Source organism: Vulpes lagopus, chromosome 13 (genome assembly GCF_018345385.1).
Source record: "Vulpes lagopus strain Blue_001 chromosome 13, ASM1834538v1, whole genome shotgun sequence".
NCBI lineage: Eukaryota > Metazoa > Chordata > Mammalia > Carnivora > Canidae > Vulpes > Vulpes lagopus.
Window position 1 is genome coordinate 10,969,379 of NC_054836.1, and position 25,228 is coordinate 10,994,606.

A 25,228-nucleotide genomic window follows, 5' to 3' on the forward strand; every position below is an offset into this window, starting at 1 on the left:
GATCTATAAAGAACTTATTAAACTCAACACCAAAGAAACAAACAATCCAATCATGAAATGGGCAAAAGACATGAACAGAAATCTCACAGAGGAAGACATAGACATGGCCAATGCGCACATGAGAAAATGCTCTGCATCACTTGCCATCAGGGAAATACAAATCAAAACCACAATGAGATCCCACCTCACACCAGTGAGAATGGGGAAAATTAACATGGCAGGAAACCACAAATTTGGAGAGGATGCAGAGAAAAGGGAACCCTCTTACACTGTTGGTGGGAATGTGAAATGGTGCAGCCACTCTGGAAAACTGTGTGGAGGTTCCTCAAAGAGTGAAAAATAGACCTGCCCTACGACCCAGCAATTGCACTGCTGGGGATTTACCCCAAAGATTCAAATGCAATGAAACGCCGGGACACCTGCACCCCGATGTTTCTAGCAGCAATGGCCACAATAGCCAAACTGTGGAAGGAGCCTCGGTGTCCATTGAAAGATGAATGGATAAAGAAGATGTGGTTTATGTATACAATGGAATATTACTCAGCCATTAGAAATGACAAATACCCACCATTTGCTTTGACATGGATGGAACTGGAGGGTATTATGGGGAGTGAAATAAGTTAATCAGAGAAGGACAAACATTATATGGTCTCATTCATTTGGGGAATATAAATAATAGTGAAAGGGAATAGAGGGGAAAGGAGAAAAAATGAGTGGGAAATATCAGAAAGGGAGACAGAACATGAGAGACTCCTAACTCTGGGAAACGAACTAGGGGTGGTAGAAAGGGAGTTGGGGGGGGGTGGGGGTGACTGGGTGACGGGCACTGAGTGGGGCACTTGATGGGATGAATACTGGGCATTATGGTATATGTTGCCAAATTGAACTCCAACAATAAATAAATAAATAAATAAATAAATAAATAAATAAATAACCAGAATGCAAAAGGAAGAGGAGAAAGACAAATGTGATCGAACGTTACTTACCAAATGGGAGACTGAACGGATGGCAAGGAGCAAAGGCACAGAAATGGTAATGGAAATTGGAAGAGCTGAGCCTGGGATCCGAAGGCTTCTCTGGAAAATCCCAGAAAACCAGAGGCCATAGCACAGTCCTGAGTGAGCTGTTGGAGAATTGAGCTGGGCGGGGAACCCGACCAGCAGCACGGAGCACCAGGGTCTTGCCTCCCCGAAAACCGCATCAGGCAACCCCAGGACACCTGGCTGGGACGCCCCTCACCCGGATTGTAAGATCGTGGATTTAGTAAAAATCCTTGAAAGGCTAACTGAAAACAGCTGGATCCTAGATGTGAAGGTGAGGTGGGGTACTAAGGTCCTCGGGAGGGGTTTTGGACTGCTTGGAGCAGGGCTGGTGCAGGGGTGCAAGCAGAGGACCCAGGTGGGCAGGGGCATGGGGAGTAGGGTGTGGGGTACTTATGGCGGGGGTCCCAGGGGGATGCGGGCAGGGCAGGAGGAGGCTCAGGGGGTCTTGGGGATGGGGGTGGGGTGCATAGGGATGAGTGTGTGGGATGGAATGTGGGGGTGACTGGGGGTTGCACACAGTGGAGGTGGGACTGAGGGGTCCTCTACCCAGACCCTCCAGCTCCAGGCGCCCCTGGGGCCCCCAGAATGACTCTGGGGTGGTGTAACCTCGGGGGGGGGTGGTGCTGTGGCGCTGGCAGGTGCAGCTGAAGGCGCGGGGTGGGGGAGGGAGTGCACCAGAGTTTACCCAAACCACCCAACTCTCCGTGTGCAGCAGGTGAAGTTGGGGTACACGCAGGTCTCAGCGGAAGACTTAAAAATCCAGGCAGTGCTCCTTCGACGCCTGGAGGTGAATGGGCACCGCCCCCCCCTCCCCCCCCCCGCAGACCTGACGCTGGGTCAGAGGCAGCAGGTGTCTCATGATGGGCGGTGAACCGAGTGAAGATGGTCGCTTTGTCTATTGAGTCCATCTCGTGGGTACTTACCTGACCAGGGGAGGTGCAGGATGGCAGGAGGGATGGCAGGGACTGACCACCGGCCAGCACCCCCACAGATGGCTTTAGGTTTTAATTTTTTTTTTTTACTGAACTCGCCAACTGGTGCCACGAGGTTAGCCCGGACGCTCAGCTTCTATTTTCTTCACTCCGCCTATCACACCCCATGAGCAGAGAATGTCTGCTTTACTTTCCTACCTGCTCCCTCTCCCATGTCCCCTCGGGACTATGGAGCCAACAGAGAGCAAGGCTTCCGGGCACCAGAAGTGACAGGCTGCATGCAGGCTGATGCCTGGAAGTCTCTAGATTAGCTGACCACACCCCACACGCCCTGGCTCCCTCCATCCTTGCTGTGTCTGCCCCTGGGGCTTTCACCAACTGAGGGCTGAAAGAACTGGTGGAGTGCACCTGCAGCTAGCAGGACATGCCCTGCAGGCCATCACCCACCCCTCCCCAGGCAGCAGCTCCACAGAGCGGCCCATTGCTGGGCCTGGCCACCGTCACCAGACAGCACCCTTGGGCCCCTGAAGCCAAGCATGTAGGACGTGTGCAAAGGGTGAACAGGTGCATTCAGCTGACAGTGGATTACAGACAACACTTAGTTTATTTACTGAGAACAGTCCTTACAATAAATAAAATCTGGGGCCACAAATGAGCTGCAGCACACCTTCCAGAAAGGTGCCAATAAGTCGGAACAAAGCAAAGACGATTCCAGACTGTGGCAGCGAGGGGGGAGGGGGCCCTTTAAGGCCTCCCCCTCCCCCAGGCAGGGCAGGAAGCGCTGGGGGACCAGGGTCAGGAGGCACCCAGGCCAGCACGGAGAAAACCACAAGGGGAAGGGCAGGGTACTCTGGCAAGGGGTTCTGAGCGTGGCTCCAGGACAGACACCGGCCGGCCTGCACACCTGTCGCATCTGAACATCTGCACCTGGAGCCAGGGAGGAGCCTTTTCCAGAAGAGAGTCTATGCCCAGCGGGTCCTGGCCTCTGAGCCCCACAACCTCTGCTGCTGGCTTCTCAGGCCTTTTCTATCACAGGGGACCTGGCTACTCCAGGGCAAGCACACCCTGCCCCCTGGACAGGTGTAGACACAGGCGAGTGGCCTTGGAGCAGCCTCCTGAGCATGGCTTTCTGGAGGCGCCGGGCCCCAAGCCCAAGGCCTGGCACTGGCGAGTGGGAGCGTCTCTGCGCCCCATGGCTGGACATAGGATGAAGCACAACCCGCATGTGCGGGCACATGCTCCCAGCAGTGAGCAGTCAGTTTTGTTAGCACATGTGTTACGTCTGCCAGGGGCTGGGAGTGTTGCCTTTGCTCAGAAGACAGCACTACCTGCCCAGGTGCACAAACAGCTGGAAGGCCCCTCACTGGGGGGCTAGTGCATCCCCAGGCCCGCCTTTCAGCCTACAGATGGTCATGGGGGTGGGGCTGCTGGACAGAGGTGAGAAGAGAGCCCGCAGGGTCCCTGAGAAGGGGGTCTCAGGGAAGGCATACAAGAGTGACCCGTCGGAGGCACTGTAGAAGGACAGGTGTCCGGCCTCATAGTCCAGGAAGATGCCCACACGCTGTGGCGGGTCCCGCAGGGGGGCGAAGGCCCGCTCCGAAGAGTTGTAGTAGCTGCCCAGGAACACCAGGATCCAGAAGCCGTTGCCCGCGAACAGCTCGCCCTTCTCCTTGCGGTTGGCGTCCTCCCTGCAGACACCCAGTGCCCAGCTGGCCCGCTCACCCACCTCCACCTCCCAGTAGTGGCGGCCCGATGTGAGGGGCTCCCGGCCCAGTACGCAGGGCCCGGGGTCAAATCGCTCGGGGCTGTCGGGCAGGGCCTGCCGCAGGTCCCCCCGGCGCACGCTCCTCCTATCCTCCGACAGCACCAGCTCAGGGTTGGCGGTGTCGGGATCCAGGGTCACGTCCCCTGTAGAGAAACAAGGTCACCCTGTGAGCTGGCAGGCCTGCCATGCCCCCCGTGGTCAGGGCACCCCCCCCCCCCCGGCGGTGGGCTGAAGCACTTGCCTGTGAGCCTACTGTGCCCTACGCTGCTCCTACTTGGAAAACATCACCTCACAGCTTGTCCCTGCACCTCAGAATGTTCTAAAAAGCAGTCCCTGTTCTGCTGCAAAGCAGCCTCCTTTGGAGGACTGAGGAAACCGCAGGTGCTTCCTACATGTTTCCACTCCTGGAGCCAGGTGTACTCCCTATGCCTGGGGCCCGTGGGGGTGTGGTCTCACCTCTGCTGTTCCCACCCATGTCCACCAAGAGCCCTGGCTGGTGCCCGACAGCCTGGACCCCCAGGGTCCGCTCCCACTGCAGACCCACCACCCCCCGCTGCGTGCCAGCAGGTGCCCGAGACCAGAGTGCACCCACCTCGGAACCTGCGCAGTGCCTCCACCAGCCCCGGGACCCTGCACACCGTCTTCATCTCCATGGGCACCACCTCAGGCAGCTGCAGCTTCACGTCCTGTACCCTGCAGGGGCAGTGCAGGCGTCACCCCCCATAGCCCACCCTGTACCCCGCCCACCTTCCCTGGGGAGGGGCTGGGGCTCCTACCTGCGCAGGGTGTCCCTGATATCCTGTGGAGAGACACACGCGGCATCAGCGCCCATCCCCTGACCCTCCCTGTGCCCCAGTCACCAGTGGCCCCCAAACTTTGCTCTGCCCAGTCAGACACACACATGATCAGAAAGCATGGGGAAGGGGTGGGCGATCCCTCCTGTGCAGCTCAGACACAGGGACCCTGGAGACACTGTGGGCACAGCCAGCCCTGCGGACCTGGCCTCACTCCCTGCACATGCTTGGAGGACGTGTGGTGTTGCCTACTGGCTTATGCACTCAGAGCCCCCAGGCCCCCTGGTGGTGAGACAGGTCTGCGGTACATCCAGGGAACCATGTATGTAGGGGGGCGGGGGGCGCCTGCACCTACAGCCTGTATTCCCAAGGCTTCTGACGGTGTATGCCCGCCTCCCAGGAGACACTTGTCCCTTGGATGCTCCGTGTTCCTGTAAGGGCACATACTTGCACTTCACAGCACCATGGGCTGTGTCCCTGGGCTGCAGATCTTGGAGCCTGATCCCCAGGAAGTGGGCTGTGTTTGGAGATGGGGTCTTTACAGAGGTGGCTGAGGTACACAAGTTCACTAGAGTGGCCCTGATCCCACATGACCCGAGTTCTTATGAGAACAGGGGTCTAGGGCTCCAACACGCACATGCGGGTGACCGTGTGAGGACATGGGCAGGGACGCAGGGACTCACCAGGGAGAGAGGCCTCGGGAGGAGGCAGCCCTGCCCAGGCCTGGCTCTGGGGCCAGGAGACAACCAGCTTGTGTTATGCAGACCTCCCAGCCTAAGCCTATGGTGTTCGTTCCACAGCTGGAGCTGATGGGGACACTCGACAATGGATGCTGAGGGAAGTCTTTGGTCTTTTGAGAACGGCAGGGACCTGGCTCACCTCACCAATCACATCAGTGTACCCACAGCGAGTCTAACTACGCACCAGCTATCAGGCCAGACCCCAGATGCACACGGTGCCTCACCAGCTTTCCCCTGATGTGGGAGTGGTGGTCCGACAAGGCACAGAGGCCTGAAAGGGAAAGGGAGACTGCGGGATTCTCAAGATACTGTGCAAGCCTGGAAGTGACATGTGCAAAGGGCCCAGGGCACAAGAAGCTTGGTGTGTGCAGCGGGCAAAGCAGAAACAACCTGTCCCTTGCTAGTTCTGCTGGGTGGGTAGCCCACCTCGCAGCCCCGGGAAGCCAAGGGGGTCATCCTGGTCGCCACAAGGCCCAACCCACTCAGGAACAGCGTGGGTGAACACACTGTACCAGGCCCTCCCTGCCCCAAGGGTCATGTGGGGGTTGTGATCTTAAGGAAGGGATTGGCATCCATGCAGACCACCTGGCCCTCAGACACACATGTCCCTGGAGGAAACGGCTCTACACCGATACAGGATGGCTACGGGCAAGCCCGGCGGGGAGGCTGGGACCTGGAGGCGTGGGCTCCTGGAAGTCACCGGACCCTCACTTCCTCTGTCCACAAGGGTACCCCTGAACCTGCGAGGGCACCCACCCCCCCAACCCAAGTGCGGGCACCTGGCCTGGCCCCAGCCTGGCACTGAGGTTCCAATGAACAGGTGCTGCAGGTCCCACCGCAGACCCCACCCCCACCCCGTGCTTGGGCAGGGGGGTTCCTCCCAGCAGCTGGTCACCCAGGCCAAGACCCAGAGCTGGAAGGTGTGAGCAGGTAAGGGCGGGAGCACGGTGGGCAGGTGGGGGCGCAGGTGGCCACTTGTAGTGTGAGATGCAGGAGTGTGGCAGGCCGGCTGAGACCACCCATGCACTGAGACATGTCAGCGGAGACCCCTGACGACCTTTCATACAGGCCTAGGGCTGTCATCTCACTCCTGGGGCCCACCTCGCCTCCTTCCAGAACCCCCACTTCCTCTGCCTTCCCCCAATACCCCTGGCTGGCTGCCCAGATCCCACTTCACTGACCACAGCCACTGCTTCTGTGACCTATCTCAGTCCTCGTCAGACACTCCCCTGCCGTACTTCCTGTTTCCCACACTTGAAACCGCCTGGCGTCTGAGCAGTGGCAGGAGGGGCGAGTTCATACCCCTAGAGGGCAGCCAGGACCTCTGCCTGGCCCCTGAGGGACAGCTCACCCTCTGAGGCAGTGCCCTGGGCTGTGCACACAGCGGCCTCTCGCCAGCCCAGGGGCCAGGAGTCCTGCAGATTGTCGGGCGACTAGGGGCTGACGCGGGACTCCTGTGGGACGTCTGGTGGCCTTTCCTCCCCATACAGTGGACCCGGCCCTCTGCAGCCAACCTGGTGGCCCCACGGACCCTGGACGTGCCCCATGGACCCCCCCCCATAGCCCTGCCACAGCGCAACCACGCTCCAGGACGGCACGGCAGCCACTCTGCGTAGCTCCCCAAGTGCCCCTACACACCTGGCTGGGCACACTTGCCCGAACTACCGCCCCCCTCCAGGGAGGGTAGCTCACCTGCAGCAGCCCCAGCGCCGGCAGCTGGCAGCGCCCCTCCAGCTCTGCGATGAGCTCGGCCAGCTGCGCGCTCTGCTGCCCTAGGCGGGTGGCGCTGTCCCGCAGGGGTGGGAGCACCTCTAGCTCCTCCTCCTCCAGACGCTGCAGCAGGCGCTGCTCCTCCTCTGCCAGCAGCCGGCGTAGCCGCTCAAACTCTGCCAGCACGTTCTGCCTCTGGCTCTCCACCATCTTCTGCAGGGGGAGGTGACAGCTGAGGCCTGGGCACCCCCGGCCCCACCCTTCCCCCAGGGCCAGAGCAGGGTCCCCCCCGAGGCGGGGCTCTGGGCCGCCGCGCCCTTCCCGACCTTGGGCCCCGGCCACCTGCCTGCCACAGGGCGCAGGTCTCCTCAGCCTGTGCCTGGAACAGCAGCGCGTCCTCCATCTGCTTCCGCAGATGCTCCAGGGATTTCTCCAGCTTTCCCTGCGGGACGGAGGCAAGCATGACCTGGGCTGAGCTAGTCCTGTCCCCCTTGCGGCCAGCGCCTACATCCCAGGCCCCCTGCCAGTGCTCCTGACCTCTCTCCCTGCATCTGGGCCCCCCACTGCGCCAAGCCCGCTCTGGGCCCCCGCAGGCCCTGGCCAGGGTCCTCGGCCATCTGACCCTCTACCCCACATCTAGCTGGGTAAAGCCTGCGAAGTGGCGCTGCGGGGACCCTGTGCCCCTGGGTGTGCAAGTGTCGGGCACAGCCTGTGAGACACAGGCAGATTCGCTGGTGTCCTCAGGACAAAGGCCAGCTGGGGGTCAGCAGATGCCACCTGGAGTCGGCCACTTTGACACAAGCACCATCTGGAGCCCAGGAGACAGGGTGCAGCACTTAGGAAGAGCACTCTGCCCTCCTCCTGTCTGCCTCCCTGGGGTTGCACCAGGGAGGGGAGATGACTGTCACAGATGAGTTTGCCTGAATGGGCGTCATGACTCATAACCCACATCTTCATCAGTTCCCCCCATGTGCCTCCTTGTTCTTACTGGCCCTAGAAGCCCAAATCGTGTTCCCTGTTTCTAGCCACTTCTCCCCAATTTATCAATCTATGTTAAAATGGAACATAAACTCAGTCTAACTAGGTTTTTTCATTTTTTCTGTGTGAAGCCCTTGTGCCATATGAAATTTAAGTGACTCAAAATTATCCATCTTTTCACTTATTACTCTGCCTTTGTTAGTTTAATTTACAAGCCTCCCGCATAGTACCTAACAGGTTAGATCAAGGTTTTCTCTCCCTTATAACAGGAAAGAGGTAAGTGCTGCCCCAGGGGTCTTTATCAGGCCAGCTGGGAGGGGCCTCTGGAGGGCTGCCAGTCACTCTCTGCTTGGTGGCAGCAGTACACACTTGCTAGACTGACACATAGGATGGGGTATCCAGCATGTGTTGTGCCTCAGAGTGAGAAGCAAGAGTACAGAGGTCTGTATGAGGACGAGCCCACCTAGGCACAGTGGGCACTAGCTTGTTCTGGCGCCCCAGGGCTTGTTCTGGAACAGCGACAGACCGGCTGCGTACTGGACCAGCCCAGCGGACCCACGCTGCTGGCACGAAATGCAGCACAGACCCTGGTGTGAAGGCTGGAAGGGTGCCACCCATGTCCTCGGTACCTGGGTCCCCGAGGAGCCGATGACAGCAGCCAGCTGAGCATCTGCCCCGAGGCTCCTTAGCAGAGGGCTGAAGCCGGTTTGGATTTTAAAGGAATGCATTTCCAGAACAGATGGGGGCGTCCCAGCCTTAAGCGGGGTGGATCCCCGCTGTGTCAGACGGCAGAGGAGCCCCAGGACCCCACTCACAAAGCCAGGCGCCCCGCTACCCGGTCTGCACCCCACTCACCCCGGCTTGGCCCACCCCGCCCATCCCTGTCCACCCCGCAGCCCGGCCTGGCCCACACCGTCCGGGGGCTGAGTCCCTGTGCGCCTGTGCCCCGCGAGGCCGGCTACCTGCAAGCTTCCATCCCCGCCTTCTCCTGGCTGGCGCGTCCCTGCCGTGGTCGCCCACGCCCGCCCGCGCCGGCCGGGCCTCCACACCCGCGCCCGGCGCAGTCGCCGCAGGGCCCGCCCCTCCCAGAGGCCGCGCCGACCCCGGCCTGCAGCCTGGGCCCCGGGGACCGCGGCGCGCACCGGCGGAGGCGCCCACCCGCGCACCTTGAGGTCCTCGGCGGCGTCCTGCAGCGGCCGCACGCGGTGCGTCCAGTGCTCGCCCGAGCGCTCGCAGGCGGCGCACAGCAGGCGCAGCTCGTCGGCGCAGAAGGCGGCCAGGGGCTCGCGGTGCGCGGCGCACACGCCCTGCGGGACCGGCGACGGCGGGTGCAGGCGCCGCGCCATCTCGGCCATCTTGGCGAGCGGGCGGTTGGGCCGCAGGTTGCGCTGCGGGGACAGCTCGCGGCACTCGGGGCAGGCGTACGGGCCCTCGGGCTGGCCCCAGCAGCGCCGGATGCAGTCGCGGCAGAAGTTGTGGCCGCAGTCGGTCATCACCGGGTCGGTGAAGTAGTCGAGGCAGATGGCGCAGGTGGCCTCCTCCTGGAGGTTGGCGGACAGGTCGGGGGCGGCCATGGCTGCGGGGCGGGGCGGGGCGGGGCGGGCCGGGGCGCAGAGCACCGGAGGGCGCGGGCGCAGGGCTCCGGGACGCGGGCAGGAAGAGGCGCCGCGGCGGAAGCAGGAAGCAGGAAGCAGCTAGTTTTTTTGGAACAACCCGCTTTCCCCTCGGGTTGGCCACGGCCGGTCACGCGGCCCGCGGGCCGCCCCCTGGAGGGAGGGGCGGGTGCGGAGCCCCGGGCACCCCGCGCCGGGCGCGCTGCTGACCAGGGGACCGAGGGGCTCCGTCCTGGGGCACAGGGTGGAATTCGGGGTGTCCAGGCCGCGAATGGGCCTGGAGCTGCAGGGAGCGCCGCGTGGGGAGGAGTGTCCCCCCCCCGTGACCCTCACCCCCTGCGCCCTGGCCTGCGGAACATCAGGGCTGGGCAGCTTGGAGGCTTTTAGCTGGAATCAATTTGAAAGGTTTCATTTTCACCGTGACGCCCTCCCCCGCCCCCAACACCCAGCCCAGAGGTGCAAACATGGGATTTACGGAGCACTCGGTGGGTCCCGAGGTCGTGGAGGAGGGCGGACCACAGCGGCACCCGTGCGCTTGCACCATCCCTCACGTGGCCTGTGAGACCACGGGGTGCCGAGGGCCAGTGCACCTCACCACCTGCTCTGTGTGGCCTTGTTAGAATCGGTGCTCTCTGGAGCTCAGTGCTTTCAGAGTTTCCTTTATGAAGTATGTGTGAACACGGCCTTCTTAACATTTAAACTGCTTTAATCACAAGGATATCTCATCTCAGCTTTGTGAAATCACCCTGCCTGCTGGTGGCTCCCAAAGACTCCGCCAGAGATAAGCCTGGCAGGTGGCCTGTGCTGAACTGGACCACCTCACCTTCCGGAGGGATCAGGGCTGGCCCCTCCCGGCCCAGCCTGGGCCCCTAACCCTTCACCCACAGGGTCACTGTAGAGATGACCATCTGGCCTGATTTGGGGGCCCCCAGGCAGAAAAAGGGTTGCAGGGGGCCAGAGAACTTGGGCTGGGCATAGGTGTGCAGGTGGGACCCATCCTTCACGTTGTAGAAGGACACCTCCCCTGCTTCAAAGTCCAGGAAGATGCCTACGTGGCTGGGGGGCTCCGCTAGTGTGACGGGGGTTGGGCTGGGCATGGTGGGCATGTACTTCTTCCCCTTGCACAGCTGCACCACCCAGAACCCATTCTCAGGGCACTTGGGGACCCTGTCCCTCCGGCTCACGTTGTCCCTGCACACACCCAGGGCCCAGAGTGCATCACCAGTGAGGTTCATGCCCACCTCCCAGTAGTGCCTTCCGGAGGAGAAGGCCTCCTGGCCCACAGCACAGGGGTAGGCCAGGAATCTGTCTTTGCCATGGGGCATGGGCTCCAGCGGGGGCATGAGGTAGCGCCTCTGGCGGCTCTCGTACAAGAGGAGGTAGGGGTATGCAGTGGCAGGGTCCGGCACCACGTCCTCTGCAGACAGGCCAGGGGCCAAGGGAGAGGGGGGCTGAATCATCCCTGGTCTCCCTAACCATCCCCAAGGCAGAGTCCAGGGGACCTGGGTCACTGCGTGGGTCCCTACCCCACCTGCCCATGTTGGTGGTGCTACGGAGATGGGAGCTAGGCGGCCCTTGGGCATCTCAACACATGTTCCAATGGGGACAGAAACGGGAGCATCGCCCTGGAGTGCCAGGTCAGGGTACAGTTTGTGAATGTCCAGTAGAGGACAGTCGCCCCAACTGGTGGCTCACTGAGCAACTAGGGGTGGGGTGGGCACAACCCAGAGCACCGGGGCCCCCGCTTACCTTGAAAGTTCTTGAGCACCTCTATCTGCCCGGGAACCTTGCAGACAGTCCTCAGAACGGTAGGGGTGGCCTCTGGATACTGCACTCTCAGGCTGTTCTTCCTCCAGTGGACACAGGTTTCACTGTCCCCACCAGCCCCGTGCGGAGCCCTCCCTGCGCCCATCACCGCCTCCCCGGCAGGTGGCCCCGTACCGGCTCAGGAGATCCTTCATGGCCTGGGAGACACGGGGCGGGGGAGGGGGGAGGAGAGATGGGGCTTCATGTCTGCACGCCCAGTCTGCAGAGCTAGAAGGGCTTTATGACATCTTCCTGTGGCCCCGTGCCCACTTTCCAGAGCCTACCCCTGCCCTGGCCACGCACGGGGATCCTGCTCTCCCCGGTATGACACTGAGGACACTAGAAGCTATCCTGCTCAGGAGGGGCGGTGAAGGGGGGAAATGGCGGCCCAGGGATGGGACCGACAGCCATCCAGTGGGGCCTTTTTCACTCCACCCTGGCCTTGAGTGAGGCAGAGGTCAGCGTACTAGCAGACCAGTTGCTTTTTATTTTTTATTTTATTTTTATTTTTATTTTTTACCAGTTGCTTTTTAATAGAAGAAAGAAGGTTCCCCAAAGTCTGGGCAGCTGTCTCACTTATCACCTACAGCAGGCCGCTTCCTGGGCACAAAACCCAGAGGAGGTCAGGACAACAGACCAGACCCGGGGACAGACCCCAGCTGGCAGGGCATATGGCAGCCTGCACGGGGCATCTGCTTCTGCTGTGTAAACGTGCCCGTGTGTGTGTGATCTGTGTTGCTGTGGATCCCACCACTCCATGTGCTTGACAGATCTCCCACACTTGGCCACCTCAACCCCTGCTCTCAGGGCCTCGGGGGGCCAGCCCATCCCTGGCAGGCCAGCTGGGCCCTCTTGGCTTTCTCTTTGGGGGCAGTGACAGTGAAGCTCATCCTGCCCGGGAAGTCATGGGTACCTATCTGGGCCACCTCCCTGGGCTGCACAGGCCTGGAGCCTGTCATAGGTGGACTGTCCCTCCAGAGTCATCGCCGGAGCCCCCACCCCCAGGACCTCAGTAGGTGAGAGGTGGTTACAGTACAGTGAGGTCACTAAGGTGGGCCCAATCCCGTAGGATCCGTGTCCTTGAGGCAAGAGGAGTTTAGGATGCAGACACACAGAGAAACGGCCAGGTGAGGACATGGGGAGCAAATGGCCGTGTACACGCCCAGGGAGGGAGGCCTCAGGAGGAACCAGCGCTGCCCACGCCCGGAGCACAGACTCCCAGCCTCCGGGACCCAGAGACAATAAAGTCTGTTGTTAGGGCCTCGTCTACAACGAGGCGGTCTTCCCTACGCAGCCTCAGCTGACTGGAGTCCGAGCTTCCCTTGTTTGAATCAGTTCCTGCAGTTGGCCCACCCTGATCACACCTGCGCCTGAGCTCCTCCCCCACCAGCCAGGTGAGCAGGGGTGCTGAGGTCCCTCCCAGGTGAGCAGGGTGCTGAGACCTAACCCTAACCCCAGGCGAGCAGGGGTGTAGAGGCCTCCTCCCAGGTGAGCAGGGGCACCTGCTTCACCTGCAGCATCTGTAGCGGTGTGTGCTGGTTCTCGTCTTCCAACTGCAGCAGGAGCATCTCCAGGGCGTGGCCCTGCTTCTCAAGCGATGCGGAGCTCTCCCGTAACTTGGCCACTACCTCGTCCTCCTCCTCCTTCAGGGCCTGGAGGAGGCGCTGCTCCTCCTCCACCAGGAGGAGGCCCATCTTCTCAAACTCCATCAGGATGCGCTGCCTCTGCTCCTTTACCTTCTCCTGCAGGGTCCCGTGGAGGGCAGTGGGCAGAGGTGTGCTCAGGCCCTGGCCTGGGGATCTGCTGCCCCAGTGTGCCCCATCTCTCTGGCCGGCTGCACCCACCAGCTTGAATGCTGGCAGTGCCCCCACTGCAGGGCCCTGGTTCCTTCTTAGCTTATCTAAAAGTAGCACAACTTTCACAGAACCACAGAAAAGGAGCCACCCAGGCAGGAGTGCAAACATTTCTGTGGGGTGACCTGCTGAGCCCCAAACAGCAGTGTGCCGGCACCTGTGCACCCTCATCCACTGTGTCTGGACACAGCCAGCCTGGGCTGAGCACACATTCTGGATCCTGCTTCTGGTGGGAATCTAGGCTCTGTGTGTGTGCGTGTGTGTGCGTGCGCGCACGCGCTTATCCACACAGGACAGCAAGCCCCCGCCCCCTGAGGGCCTTCTGCAGGCTCTCCCACCCTGGCCACCAGCACCTGCCTGCCACTCCGCCAAGGTCTGTTTCTCCCTGGCCTGCATCTCTCTTGCCTTCATCATCTCCTCCCGAAGGGACCCAATGTCCGCCTCCAACTTCAGCTGTGGGGCACACAGACCACGGGATGTGGGGTCTGAGGCCCCCCGTAGCCTGGCCAACAGATGCACCTGCTAACACCCTTCTGCGTGACTGTCCCTGTATCTACTCTGTGCTGTGGTTTGCATGTATCCTCCCAAGGTTGTGGCTGAGTCCTAACCCCAGCACCTCAGGGGGAGGAGCTGGGGCCTCTTGGGGGGCCATGAAATCATGAGGGGGGGCCCCCGGGACAGGGCCCCTCGCCCCTCCCTTCGAGTGAAGACAGGGAAAAGGATGAGCTCTCCCCCAGTGGTGCCGGAGCCCTGGCTGGCTGGGACCCCTCAACAACTGTGGCCCAGCCACTGCATCACCATGGAGGGTGCAGACACCAGGGCCGTGGGTGCCGGCAGCTGCCCCCCGACCTGTCTGCTGAGGCTTGTGCCCAGCCTCCTTGTGCCCCCCCACCTCCGGCCGTCCATCCCCGGCCCCGGCCACACCTTGTACTCCTGCACAGCCTCCTCGATGGGGACCACTGTGTGGGGCCGGTGCTCCCGCGACTCCCTGCACACGACACAGATGGGGCTCTGGTCGTCCTCACAGAAGAGCTTGAGGAGCTCCTGGTGCGCCTTGCACAGGTCCCTGCTCTGGAAGGCCGGGTGCTGGCGCGCCATCTCTGCCACCTTGGTCAGCAGGCGGTTGGGCCGCAAGTTCCTCTGGGGGGACAGCTCGCGACACTCGGGGCAGGGGAAGGAGCCCCTCCGCTTCCTGCCCCCCTTCCTACTTTTGGCCTTCTCCCACATTAGGCGGATGCACTCCCGGCAGAAGTTGTGGCCACAGGCTGTCATCACAGGATCCGTGAAGTAGTCAAGGCAGATGGAGCAGGTGGCTTCCTCCTGCAGCTTTCTGGCGAGTTCCAAGGCATCCATGTCTCCTGGGGCAGGAACAGAAAGAACCTCCCTCACACCCTCTGCCCAGGAGCCTTGGGCTCTCCACGGCCAAGCCCTGTCTTTGGCCAGCCCTGCTACTTTAGGGGGGGATCATCGTGCCAAGTTGGCTGAGAGTGCCCCCCCCCATGACGTCAGATCTAACTCCTCAGGTCCCGGCTGCCCTGTCTAGAAGCCTTTAGGCCAGTCTGGAAAGAATCCCCCTCCCTATGTCCTCTCTTAGTGATTTTTCCATGGCTGACCACCCCCTCTGCTCTTTAGCCTTAAGTCCCCCCACCCCATCCACCCTATATTGAGGCGAGCCGGTTCTGCGGGATCCCTCTCCCTGAATGGCAATAACCCTGAATAAATCTGTGTCTCCTATTCCAACTATGGAGCGGCTCTGGTCCTGGACAAGGTGCCTGCACATGTGCACAGAGCATACAGACAAACACAAGTGCAGCTGCAGGCCTACACATTGAGGCACATGCACACATGCACATAGTATACACACACATGCTCACACACAGCACACGTGCACACAGTACACACACATGTACACAGTACACACATGTACACAGTATACACACATGAACACAGCACGCGCACACAGGATACACATGCAGTACACACACATGTACACAGATGCACATAAAGTATACACACAGGCACAGACACAGTATATGCACATGCACAGACACAGTATATATACACACGTGTGCACACAGTCTACACACATGTGCACACATAGTATACACACGTGCACCCGATATACACATGTGCACATGATATACACATACATTATACACATATGCACACAGTATACACACATACAGTATACTGTGCACACAATATATACACACATGTGCACACACAGTGCACACACATGCCCAGAGGCACACACGCACACACACACAAACATATACACATGCACAGAGGCACCTACACGTGCACACACATAGTTCGGGTGGATTTACCCCTGACCTCATGTTGTGACCTTAGGCATCCCATTCCCTGACAAGGGTTCCATTTTTCTGGTGCTGTCTCTGCAGAGACTTTGTAGTCAGTCTCTCCCTCGGCTCTCAGCCACAGGAAGGGGGGGGGCTGCCTACCTGCAGAAGCCGGGGAAGGGGGGCAGTCTGGTGAACTGGGGTCTGGCTCAGAATCCAGGGGCAGCAACTGGGGCCAGTGGAGATAACTGGCTGCCCTGCTTGCGGGAATGCTCCTTTGTAGACTGGGAGGGGGGCTACGTGTCTATAACCAGCTTCAACGCGGGGTCTGCTCCCCCGGTAGCAGGGCAGGCGTTGGACTTGAGCCTCCCCGCCCACTGGGTGGCCACCTGCTGCCCCGCGGGTCTATGGGGATGTACTCACAGGGAGGGGCCGCAGGCCGCACCTTGCCGAGTGCCCCCAGCCACGCGCGCGCCCGACACCCCCAGAAAGCCTGCGTCTGTGTGCTGAACGCCATCTGGGTGATGGCTGCGGGGGCGCAGGGGCCGCGGAGGGTGCAGGGCTTTGTGGCGTCAGCAGGGGCGGGGGCGGCCATGGGGCAGGGGCGGGGGAGGCTAGTTCCGGGCTGTGGGCTGAAGATGGGGTGGGGAGGGCTGGAGGGGCCAGCAGCCTGAGGGTGGGGGCGGAGGGGGGGCCAGCGCAGAGTGGGCCAGGGCTGGGAGGGACGGAGGGGGTTCTGGCCGCCCCCGCGGGGAGGGGGAGAGGGTATGGTAGAGAGCGGATGGGGAGGGGGTTGGGAGCCGTGGGGCAGGAGGTGGATTTCTTGTGGGGAAGAGGGGAGCCGAAGAGAGAGCAGGTGTGGGGGCCCGGTTGGGGGAGGTGAAGGGGTGTCTGGGGGGGCAGTGAGGGGGGTCACTGGGGGAAGGCAGGAGGTGAAGGAGTCTCTGTGGGGGAGGTGAAGGGGGACCATGGGGTGGGGGGAGGTATGGGGGTGCCCCATTGTGGGAGGTGAAGGGCTTCTCAGCCCTGCCTGCAGGTGGCCCACGTCTAGTCTATGGTGTGGCTTTAATGGTGGTTAGCATGGGGAGGAGGGTGGAGAGTGGAGCCGGTGGGTCCAGATCCCAGGTTCGGGAAGGAGGGCTGGACCCCAGGGGCATGGGCAGGGCGGACCCCGGTGTGTGTTGCACGTGCCCCACTGGTTTGTCTCAGCAGAGGAACGTGTGATGTGAAGCAAACCCTGCACATGGCCGCACTCACCTCCACCTGCTGTTTTTTTGCATGGGAGGAAGTGTCTGGAGCCTGTCAGTTAAGCCGCAGGCAGACCCAGACCGAGTAACAGGAAACCCCTGCATTTATTCTGTACACACTGGGGAGGCAGCAACAGAAGAAGCTGGCTTGTTAAGCGGTTGGGACTCTTAGGAACCCTGCCTTGTGGAAGGGAGGGAGACGGCCTCTGTGAGGCCAACAAGCAGGCTCCTTTAGGAAACGCAAGTGGGTCTGGAGAACAGGAGGCAAGAAAGCTTGCGACCCAGTTCGTCTACACAGCTGAGCAGTCCTTCCATCTCTTTCTGGTGGGAACCGCTCTGGCAGGGCCCAGCTGTGCATAGTCCTCAGGAGCAGCTCCCAGGAGGCTCTGATTTGTATCTGTAGAGTCTTAAGTGACTTTATCTTAAAATACTATGGCAACTCTGGGGTCTGCAGTGGCCCCCACACTGCCCATGCCTCTCCAGACCTGGGTTCCTCATGTGAGAGGCACGCACCAGGATTCAGGGCTTTCTCTGCTCCTGGCTCCCTCCTCTGATCCCACCTATTCTCCCAATGCTGTCTCTTAGAGAATTTGGTTTGAATGAGGATCCAAAGGAGGTGAAGAGGTCTTCAGGCCTTTACATTTGCTTCCTCTTCTCCAGTATTTTCCCTCCTCCTCCACCATCTGCAGGCCAGTGACTGCAGACATCAGCCGGGCGCCCTCTGGGCCTGTCGCCTGCTTCCGCAGAGCATTCCTGAGCTTGACGCTCCATCCTGGGAATGCCCTTGCCACTTGTGGGAGATTTGCTTCAGAGCCGAGTTGTGCAAAGGGCCACATACTAGGATCCCTTCCTTTCCCTCCAGGGAGGTGGTCAGTGCCGGGCTGGAATTTATAACCCTGACATCAAGAGTTAGATGCCCAACCAACCGGGCCACACAGGAGGCCCCTGGAGGTCTCTATTATGTTGTTTGCTCCACACCTGTCTGCCTGGCCTCTCTCTACCAGATTGTAGCGCCAGTACCTGCACTGCTGTCACCATGTCTTCCAGACCCTGGTTTCCAAATTTCTTGCTAATGTGATTGTTTCTGATATGTCATTACCATAAAAATTGCTGTATCTGTCAGGATTTTGTGTCAGAAACAAACAGTCCTGCATCCCGGATGCAGCATATTGCCACTGCATAGGTTATTTCTCATACTTACTGCATGTGCCCCATGGGCCTTAACCGGGGCGGGGAGGGGGGAAATCTTTCCTTCTACCCTCTTAGGTCCTATACCTGGGGTCTGTGAATTAAACAGATAACTGCCAGATTAATAGGCAAGAAGGCATACATATTTTATCTTAGGTTCTTAGTATGTATGGGACAGAAAAGAAGTGAAAACACAAATTGGCTTTTATTCCATTTATTTTATTGTTTTAAAGATTTTATTTGTTCATGAGAGACACACAGAGAGAGAGGCAGAGACACAGGCAGAGGGAGAAGCAGGCTCCATGCAGGGAGCTTGATGCAGGACTCGATCCCAGGACCCTGGGGTCATGACCTGAGCCCAAGGCAGACGCTCAACCACTGAGTCTCCCAGGTGTCCCAACTTCCATACCATTTTAACAAAGGGTGATAAGTTGTGGAGAAGCACCTCAACAGAGGAAACGGGGTATGGGCATCAGGGGGTGAATTGTGGGAAGGTGACTGGAGGGAACTAAAGATAGGTAAGAGTTGTTTATCTCAGGCCCATCCGGTGATGAGACTTACTGTCCTCTTTCTGTCACAGGAGACGGGCACCTTTGCAAATGGAAATTTTTGTACAAATGGGAATTTCTGCTTTGCTTTTAGGCAGAACAGGTGGAAGGGCAGAGAGCTCCTCCTGTGTGTGCTGTTTGTCGATCGCCTTCAGCTCAAAGTCATCAGTATGCCACGGTGGTGTATTTCGACATTGCACATCCTGATCCCCTCCAGCCTCTGGGTAATCACACTGCAGCATGTCCTCACTCAGAAGGCCAGTTCAGGCCTCTACTGTAGGATGGGGCTCACCGGCTCAAAGCTAGTTATTCTGGAAAATGCAGGAAGGTTGCTCCTGTGGTTTCATGAGGCCCTCACTTCATCTGAGGCACTGAGACCAGAGCCACTGGGCTCTGCAGAGATGGCGGCATCTGTTTGGGCTTAGCAGGTGGTGGCAGCCTCTGCAGGCCACGTCTCTGCTCCTTCCCATATCCTGGTCCCGGCAGCTGAGAGCATGAGGGCTTTTGTGCTTTGGGGTCTTATGTTAGCCTTTTCCAGGTGACCCTCTTCATAGCAGCGAACTGCACGTGGCCCTCAGTCCAGTTTGCACCCTCTCCCCTTGGACAGTGGTGGGTGTGGGTCAAAGCTCTGAAGCGTCCAGGGTTGCGTCCCCTGGCCACCTGCCCCCATCCTGAGGGGCTGTCCAAGGTCACCTCATCAACACACAGGTGTGGTGGGCAGGGCCTTGCTATAATAACAGCCATGAAATCACTTAGAAACTTCCAAAGGTTTTGAGCCCAAATGTATATTTCTTATCGTAAACCACAGGATAACGGCTGCCTTCTCCCCATGTGCTCACATGGCCATCCCTCTGCATGTGTCTGTGTCCTAACCTCCTCCTCTCAGAACAGTGGTCCTATGGGATCAAGACTTACCATATTGACCTCATTTCCTCTTGCTATTACATCAAAGGCCCTATCTCCAAATTCAGTCTCATTCTGAGGTCCTGGGAGTTGGGGAGCAGCAAGGGATTTTGCAGGGTCTGGGGGTACACACAATTCGGCCCATCACAGACAGTGGACACACTAAGCGTCCCCTTGGCTGGCCTGTCTGATGTGATTCTCTGACGATCCTCTGGGCCAGGTGTCGACACTCATGCCCGAGGGCTCATGGCCCAACTTGGAGCAGGTGTGTACACCTGGCCACAGACTCAGGTAAGAAGGCCTGCAGGGCAGGCTGAGTGGGAAAGGGGGGATGGGGGACAGGGGCTGGCAAGTGACCAGGAGTCCTCTGCTGGTCTGAAAGCCCCCTGGGAACTCCCTGGGTGCAATGTGAAAGTGGCCACTGTGCTCAGGGGCCAGGGAGAGATCCCAGAGACTGGCTGGCGAAGGGCCATTGTAATAAAGCAAAGGCATGTACACACAAGCCTCGGGTTGGGTGCCTGCAGGACCGGCGGACCCCACACCGCCTGCCAGATCTTATGAGCTTGGAGAGGCCTTACCTGGGCTCAGGCACGTATGCCAGGCAGGCGTTGCATGTCAGTATCTCAAGGCTCTGTCCTTGACAGGTGCTCTCAGGGGCCCCTGGGAGCAGGAAAGACAAGTAGGGCCCATGTGCCTAGGTAAAGGGATAGCAGTGGGGAGCCTTGGAGTGCCCTGATCCAGCTCTCAGGTTGCCAGGTGATCACGTCTCTTTGATGTCCTTCCCCAAAATTGTCCCATAAGAAGCGTCAGGGGTGAGGACAAGAAGAAAGTCCTCTGATTTCTCCTGACTCCCCAGTCGGGAAGTTGAGCCTGGTCTCTGCTGTGCTCCTGTCATAGGGCAGCCCCAGCCACTTATCCCCAAGGAGAGCACTGGACCCCTGGGGAATCCCCTCCAATGCAGCAGGGGTGCCCTCCCCTCCCTGATGGCCTGTCAGGGGCTCTGAACAAGGACTGTTTGCTGTGTGAGGAAGTCGCTGGAGTCCCTGCGGCCCATCTGTTCCTTCAGTGCGGCCTGGAATGGCTTACGGGATGCAAATGGGTCCACAGCCCATGAGGAGCAGGATCAGAAACACACAATTCATTGTATTAAATAGGAAGTTCACCTACCAGACTATAGTAGGCCTGCACTATGGAGAAGAGAAGGAGCTTCCTGGGGAGCCTGGGAGGCTCAGTCGGTTCAATATCTGCCTTCCTGCCTAGGTCGAGATCCCAACCCCTGCCCAGTGTCCCAGGATCCAGCCCATCAGGCTCAGTGCTCCTGCTTGAGTGAACCTGCTTCTCCCTCTCTGTCTGCCTGCCACTACTCCTCTTGGTGCTCTCTCAAATAAAATCTAAAAACCCCAGGAAAGTAGCAATCCCTGCCCCGTGGGACACAGCTGAGCCACCACATACCCCCTCCCATCCTCTCCCTCCCTCCCATTAACCAGTGTGGACTCAGTGTAGCTGGTCTCATCAGTTCCATGTGTGTCTGACCTCCAGCCAGTGATGTGCTGGCCTGGTCTGCCTTCATTTACATTAAGAACTTCCATTCTTGGGGCACAGGGTGGCTCCGTGGAGGATCATCTGCCTTGGGCTCAGGGCATGATCCCAGGGTCCTGGGATCGAGTCCCACATTGTGCTCCCCACGGGGGGCCTGCTTCTCCCTCTGCCTGTGTCTCTGGGTCTTGTAAATACATAAAATCTTAAAAGAGCTCCCACTCTTGATGTCCTCATGGAGGGTCCTGTCCACCCTCCACACTGCGCTCAGGCCATCCCCTCAGGGCACACATGGCCTGGGGACCTGGGCTCAGGACCAACCATGTCTAGCTAACTGCAATGTACCCATATGCCAGGGACGGGCAGACACAGGTGCAGGTCCTGACAGGTCTATAAAGCTCATCAGGCCTTCCAGGGGCTGGGGTCTTCTCAGACCTCAAAGCTACCAGCGACACACAGCAGTCCTGCTGTTGGGCTGCACCTGCTCTGCTGGGGAGCTCAGCTGTACCCAGCGCAGGGAACCACGTGCTTCCTGCCCTGCTGCCGTCCACGTCCCTGTGGTTGTCTCACTTGGGCTCTGCCATGTCTGCATGGTGCTAGAACATTCTCCAGAGACCAAGGCTGTGGCTGCACACAGATCTCTGAGGGCCAGAGGCCCCAGAAGAGACAGGGCTCTGGGCTCAGACACCTGTCAGAGGGGCTTCCTTGACCCTCCAAGCATGTGCCCAGAGGGACCGGTTTTCTCCTGGTCCACCTGGTCTCCTGTTCTTCCCATTGCTCCTGCCTCAGCCCTCAGGTGGACACACAATTCCAGGGTCACAACAGTCCAGATCATCTGCCATAGGTCATCTGCAGGTCCTCCAAGCATAGCTAACCTCCTTCTTACCCAAGGCCATAGGACATGGGGTTGCAGCCAGCACCCGCCAGGAAGAGCCCTCCACACCCACCCTCCATCTCAGCCTTACAGCCGGCCTGGGTCAGCCCTGGGTTTATGGCCGACTCACTCCCGGTCCCAGGTGGGAGGCTTCCTGCCGCCTGCCAGCACTCCCCACGGAGCTGGGGGGGTAGGTTCCCATGGGCGTGCCCCGGGACCTGCCTCTGCCCAGCTAACTTCCCAGACCAGGGACCCTCCTGGAGGGCTCACAAGCCCCGGGCGGGGTGCTCCAGTTCCCACTCTAGCTCACTAACCAGAGCTGGAAACAAGAACCAGTCGGAAGGCACGGGGTTGGCACAGCCCCCTCTGTGGGGCGGTGGTGGCTCTGAAGAGCCTTTGTGGGGAGTTCTGCAGCGGCGGCATGGTGATGCGCGCGGGGCCTAGGCTCCCCGCGGATGCGGCGCGCCCGCTGGATGTCCTTGGGCATGACGGTGACGCGCTTGGCGTGGATGGCGCACAGGTTGGTGTCCTCGAAGAGCCCCACCAGGTAGGCCTCGCACGCCTCCTGCAGCGCCATGACGGCCGAGCTCTGGAAGCGCAGGTCGGTCTTGAAGTCCTGCGCGATCTCGCGCACCAGGCGCTGGACCGGCAGCTTGCAGGTCAGCAGCTCCGTGGACTTCTGGTAGCACCGGATCTCAGGGCCACCGTGCCGGGCCGGTAGCGGTGCGGCTTCTTGACGCCGCCGGTGGCCGGCGCGCTCCTGCGGGCCGCCTTGGGGGCCAGCTGCTTGCACGGGGCCTTGCGGCCAGTAGACTTCGCGCCGTCTGCCTCGTGCAAGCCACGCTTCCAGGCGTTGGCTACTGTAGTGGCCGGGCAGGGCCCGTTTTTTATAGAGGCTGCTGCTTTCCTATTGGCCGGCCCCGGGGTGGCGCCATGTCAGGCTGCACTCTGATTGGTCCGCGCCAGCTCCACCCCCGCGGCCCGCTCCTAATTTGCACACGGCTCGCGTGTGACCACCAGTCGGGTGAGGACATGCCTGTTCCCACGCCTGCTGCCTGGTGGGTCAGGGGTCAGGGGCAGGTCACCTTGCAAGGTCTCCTGGGCGGGGTGGATCAGGGGCCTATGAGACAGGGGTCGGGGTCCAGGGGTTTGGGGTCTGTTGGGTCAGAGGTCAGGAACGGGTAATTTCCCCGGGAGTGCTGGGCCGGTCGGTCAGTCAGAGTCCCGTGGGTCATGGGTCGGGGTCTGGTCACCTCCCCATGCGCATTGCCTCTGCCCACATAGCTCCTCCCTTTCCCCCCCAAGCACTCCTCTTGGCTCACCAACGCTCTAGCTCCAGAGTGGGAACAACCTTTTAGAAGGCTGCATTCTGAGTTGGCCTTTCCGTGGTGATAATGTTGAGTTTCCCCACCAGTGTCGACAGGGGTCCCTTCGCTCCAGTGGCCTGCCTAGAGCCCCTGTTTGCTGGCTTCATCGGGGATGCCTTCTTGCTATGTCACGATAGGTGGCGCACCCTCAGTGTCCCCATCCTTCCCTCCTGGGAGATGAGCACACTGCCTCTCCCCACAGGGGGATCCCAACACGATGCTCGTGTGCATCGATCACGTGCCGACCCCTGGCACTCCCTGATACTTGGCCTGCCCCAGGGTCCAGCCTCCCCATGCTCCCCCTTCAGCCCTCAGCATTTCTAGTCCTGTTCCTGCTCTCTGGGGAGAAGTGTCCTTGTTGCCTGACCCTCAGGGCCCTTGCAGACTCTGAGGTTGTGGCTCAAGGGTGGCCAGGTGCGCCATCCCAAGACATGCACCTTCCATGTAAGAGCTTTCTGAGCTAAAGGTGCGTGGAAGACAGCAGGTGGGAGGGGAGGGCACAGAACCTCCTTTTCTGCCTGGAAACAGAGCTGACTCCCCTGTGAAAGGTGACGGGTCTATGCTCAGGGAGAGGAAACGTTGCCATCATGGATGGGAAGTGAGAACCACTGGGGACCACGCTCTCAGACCTCGTGGATTGGCTCTTACCTACCTTTGGTCTTGCAGATGTCTCCACTGATGTCCACAAGTGCCCTGCTTTTGAACCTCGTGGAGGAGCATGTGGCTTCAACCACTTCTGTGGGTCCTCATTTCCTTCTGAAGGCTCCTGAGTCACAATAAAACTGAAATGCTTGGGGCCTCGGGGTGGCTTGCATGGTTAAGCCTCAGAGTTTTGTTTTGTTTTTTTTTTTTAAGATTTTATGTATTCATGAGACACACAGAGAGAGGCAGAGACTCAGGCAGAGGGAGAAGCAGGCTCCCCATCGAGCAGAGAGCCCGATGTGGGACTCGACCTCAGGACCCCGTGATCATGACCTGAACTGAAGACAGATGCTTCAACCACTGAGCCATCCAGGCGTCCCTAAGCAGCAGACTCTTGATTTCGGCTCAGACTACAGTCTTGGGGTTCTGGAACAAGCCACATGTGGGACTCGGTGCTCAGTGTGGAGTCCGCTGGAGATTCCACCTCTCCCTCTGCCCTTCCCCCCACTCACACTTACTTTCTCCCTAAAATAAATCCGTAAAATCTTAAAACAGAAAACTTAAATGCTTCTGTCTTGTTAATCTGTTTTTTGTACAGAGCCCCTGCCAAGACCTAAGGAGAGTAAGGAGTTTTCCTGCCCTGCAGGTCTCTGGGGGGATGATGGCAGATGGATGAGGGGTTCGTGGCATTGGCTGTGCCTTCCACAGGAGCACCCAGGAAGCCGGCCCTGGGGCTTGGGCTGCGTGGCTCTGCAGGACCCCTTGGTTCCTCCAGAGCATTTGGGTGCCTTGTCTGAGGGCCCACTTTTCTGACCACAAGAGCTTTTTGTTCTGTTTTTAAGTTTTTGTTTCTAGATTCTCAGGGGACTCAAGTCCACTACCTGGGCACGTGGCGGAATGTCACCTGGTTCCCTTTGAACACAAAACATGGACTTGGGGGCCACCTCGTGTGCGCCCACCCCTGCCCCCCACCAGATTGGAAACCAGAATCTGTATTCCTCACATGTGTTGATGCAAACTGAGCAAGCCCTTTTAAAATTGTTTATAAAGATTTTATTTAGTTATGTTAGAGAGACAGAGTGCTCGGGTAGGGGGTGGTGTTGGTGCAGAAGGAGACACTCAAGCAGACTCTTTGCTGACCTCAGAGCTGACATGGGGCTTGATCCCACAAACTTGAGCTGAAGGCAAGAGTGGGATGCTTCTTCACTAACTGGGCCACACACCCAGGTGCCCCCGTCTTTTATTATTATTATTATTATTATTATTATTATTATTATTATTATTATAAAGGAAAAGAGTTCTGCTGGAGGAGTCAGGCAGCTGCTTCCAAAAGAAGTGCATGCTCCAAGGAGGGGACACTGGCCGCAGGGTTAGGTCTGTTTTTGTTGT

General features: G+C 59.4%; 3 protein-coding genes across 3 annotated transcripts; all 3 read right to left on the reverse strand.

Moving 5' to 3' along the window:
* Window positions 1-2,560: 2,560 nt before the first annotated feature.
* On the reverse strand, window positions 2,561-9,622 carry TRIM11 (tripartite motif containing 11). The gene is made up of 6 exons (XM_041728096.1): window positions 9,129-9,622; window positions 7,331-7,426; window positions 6,967-7,197; window positions 4,517-4,539; window positions 4,333-4,433; window positions 2,561-3,883 (listed from the first exon to the last, which is right to left on the reverse strand). Exons 1-6 carry the CDS (start codon window positions 9,534-9,536, stop codon window positions 3,336-3,338), a joined length of 1,407 nt encoding a protein of 468 aa, XP_041584030.1. The 5' UTR covers window positions 9,537-9,622; the 3' UTR covers window positions 2,561-3,335.
* A 638-nt stretch (window positions 9,623-10,260) lies between these two features.
* On the reverse strand, window positions 10,261-16,079 carry TRIM17 (tripartite motif containing 17). The gene is made up of 7 exons (XM_041728097.1): window positions 15,958-16,079; window positions 14,159-14,592; window positions 13,592-13,687; window positions 12,893-13,123; window positions 11,517-11,539; window positions 11,325-11,425; window positions 10,261-10,992 (listed from the first exon to the last, which is right to left on the reverse strand). The coding sequence occupies exons 2-7, from the start codon at window positions 14,585-14,587 to the stop codon at window positions 10,445-10,447; spliced, it is 1,428 nt and encodes a 475-aa protein (XP_041584031.1). The 5' UTR covers window positions 14,588-14,592; window positions 15,958-16,079; the 3' UTR covers window positions 10,261-10,444.
* A 6,052-nt stretch (window positions 16,080-22,131) lies between these two features.
* LOC121475009 (histone H3.1) lies at window positions 22,132-23,065 on the reverse strand. Its single transcript, XM_041728149.1, is given in 3 exon segments — window positions 22,132-22,529; window positions 22,532-22,690; window positions 22,951-23,065. Coding segments are annotated over 3 exon segments (672 nt in total).
* Window positions 23,066-25,228: the final 2,163 nt, after the last annotated feature.

What these genes read in the sequence shown, in the direction of transcription:
- TRIM11 (XM_041728096.1), bottom strand. Translation starts at nt 9,536, where the DNA reads ATGGCCGCCCCCGACCTGTCCGCCAACCTCCAGGAGGAGGCCACCTGC. An exon ending in CGGCGCTGGGGCTGCTGCAG is followed by an intron (nt 4,540 to 6,966) that starts GTGAGCTACCCT and finishes GTCTCTCCACAG; the next exon opens with GATATCAGGGACACCCTGCG. An exon ending in GGCACTGCGCAGGTTCCGAG is followed by an intron (nt 3,884 to 4,332) that starts GTGGGTGCACTC and finishes GTTTCTCTACAG; the next exon opens with GGGACGTGACCCTGGATCCC.
- TRIM17 (XM_041728097.1), bottom strand. Translation starts at nt 14,587, where the DNA reads ATGGATGCCTTGGAACTCGCCAGAAAGCTGCAGGAGGAAGCCACCTGC. An exon ending in AGGCTGTGCAGGAGTACAAG is followed by an intron (nt 13,688 to 14,158) that starts GTGTGGCCGGGG and finishes TGTGCCCCACAG; the next exon opens with CTGAAGTTGGAGGCGGACAT. An exon ending in AGACCTTGGCGGAGTGGCAG is followed by an intron (nt 13,124 to 13,591) that starts GCAGGTGCTGGT and finishes GGGACCCTGCAG; the next exon opens with GAGAAGGTAAAGGAGCAGAG.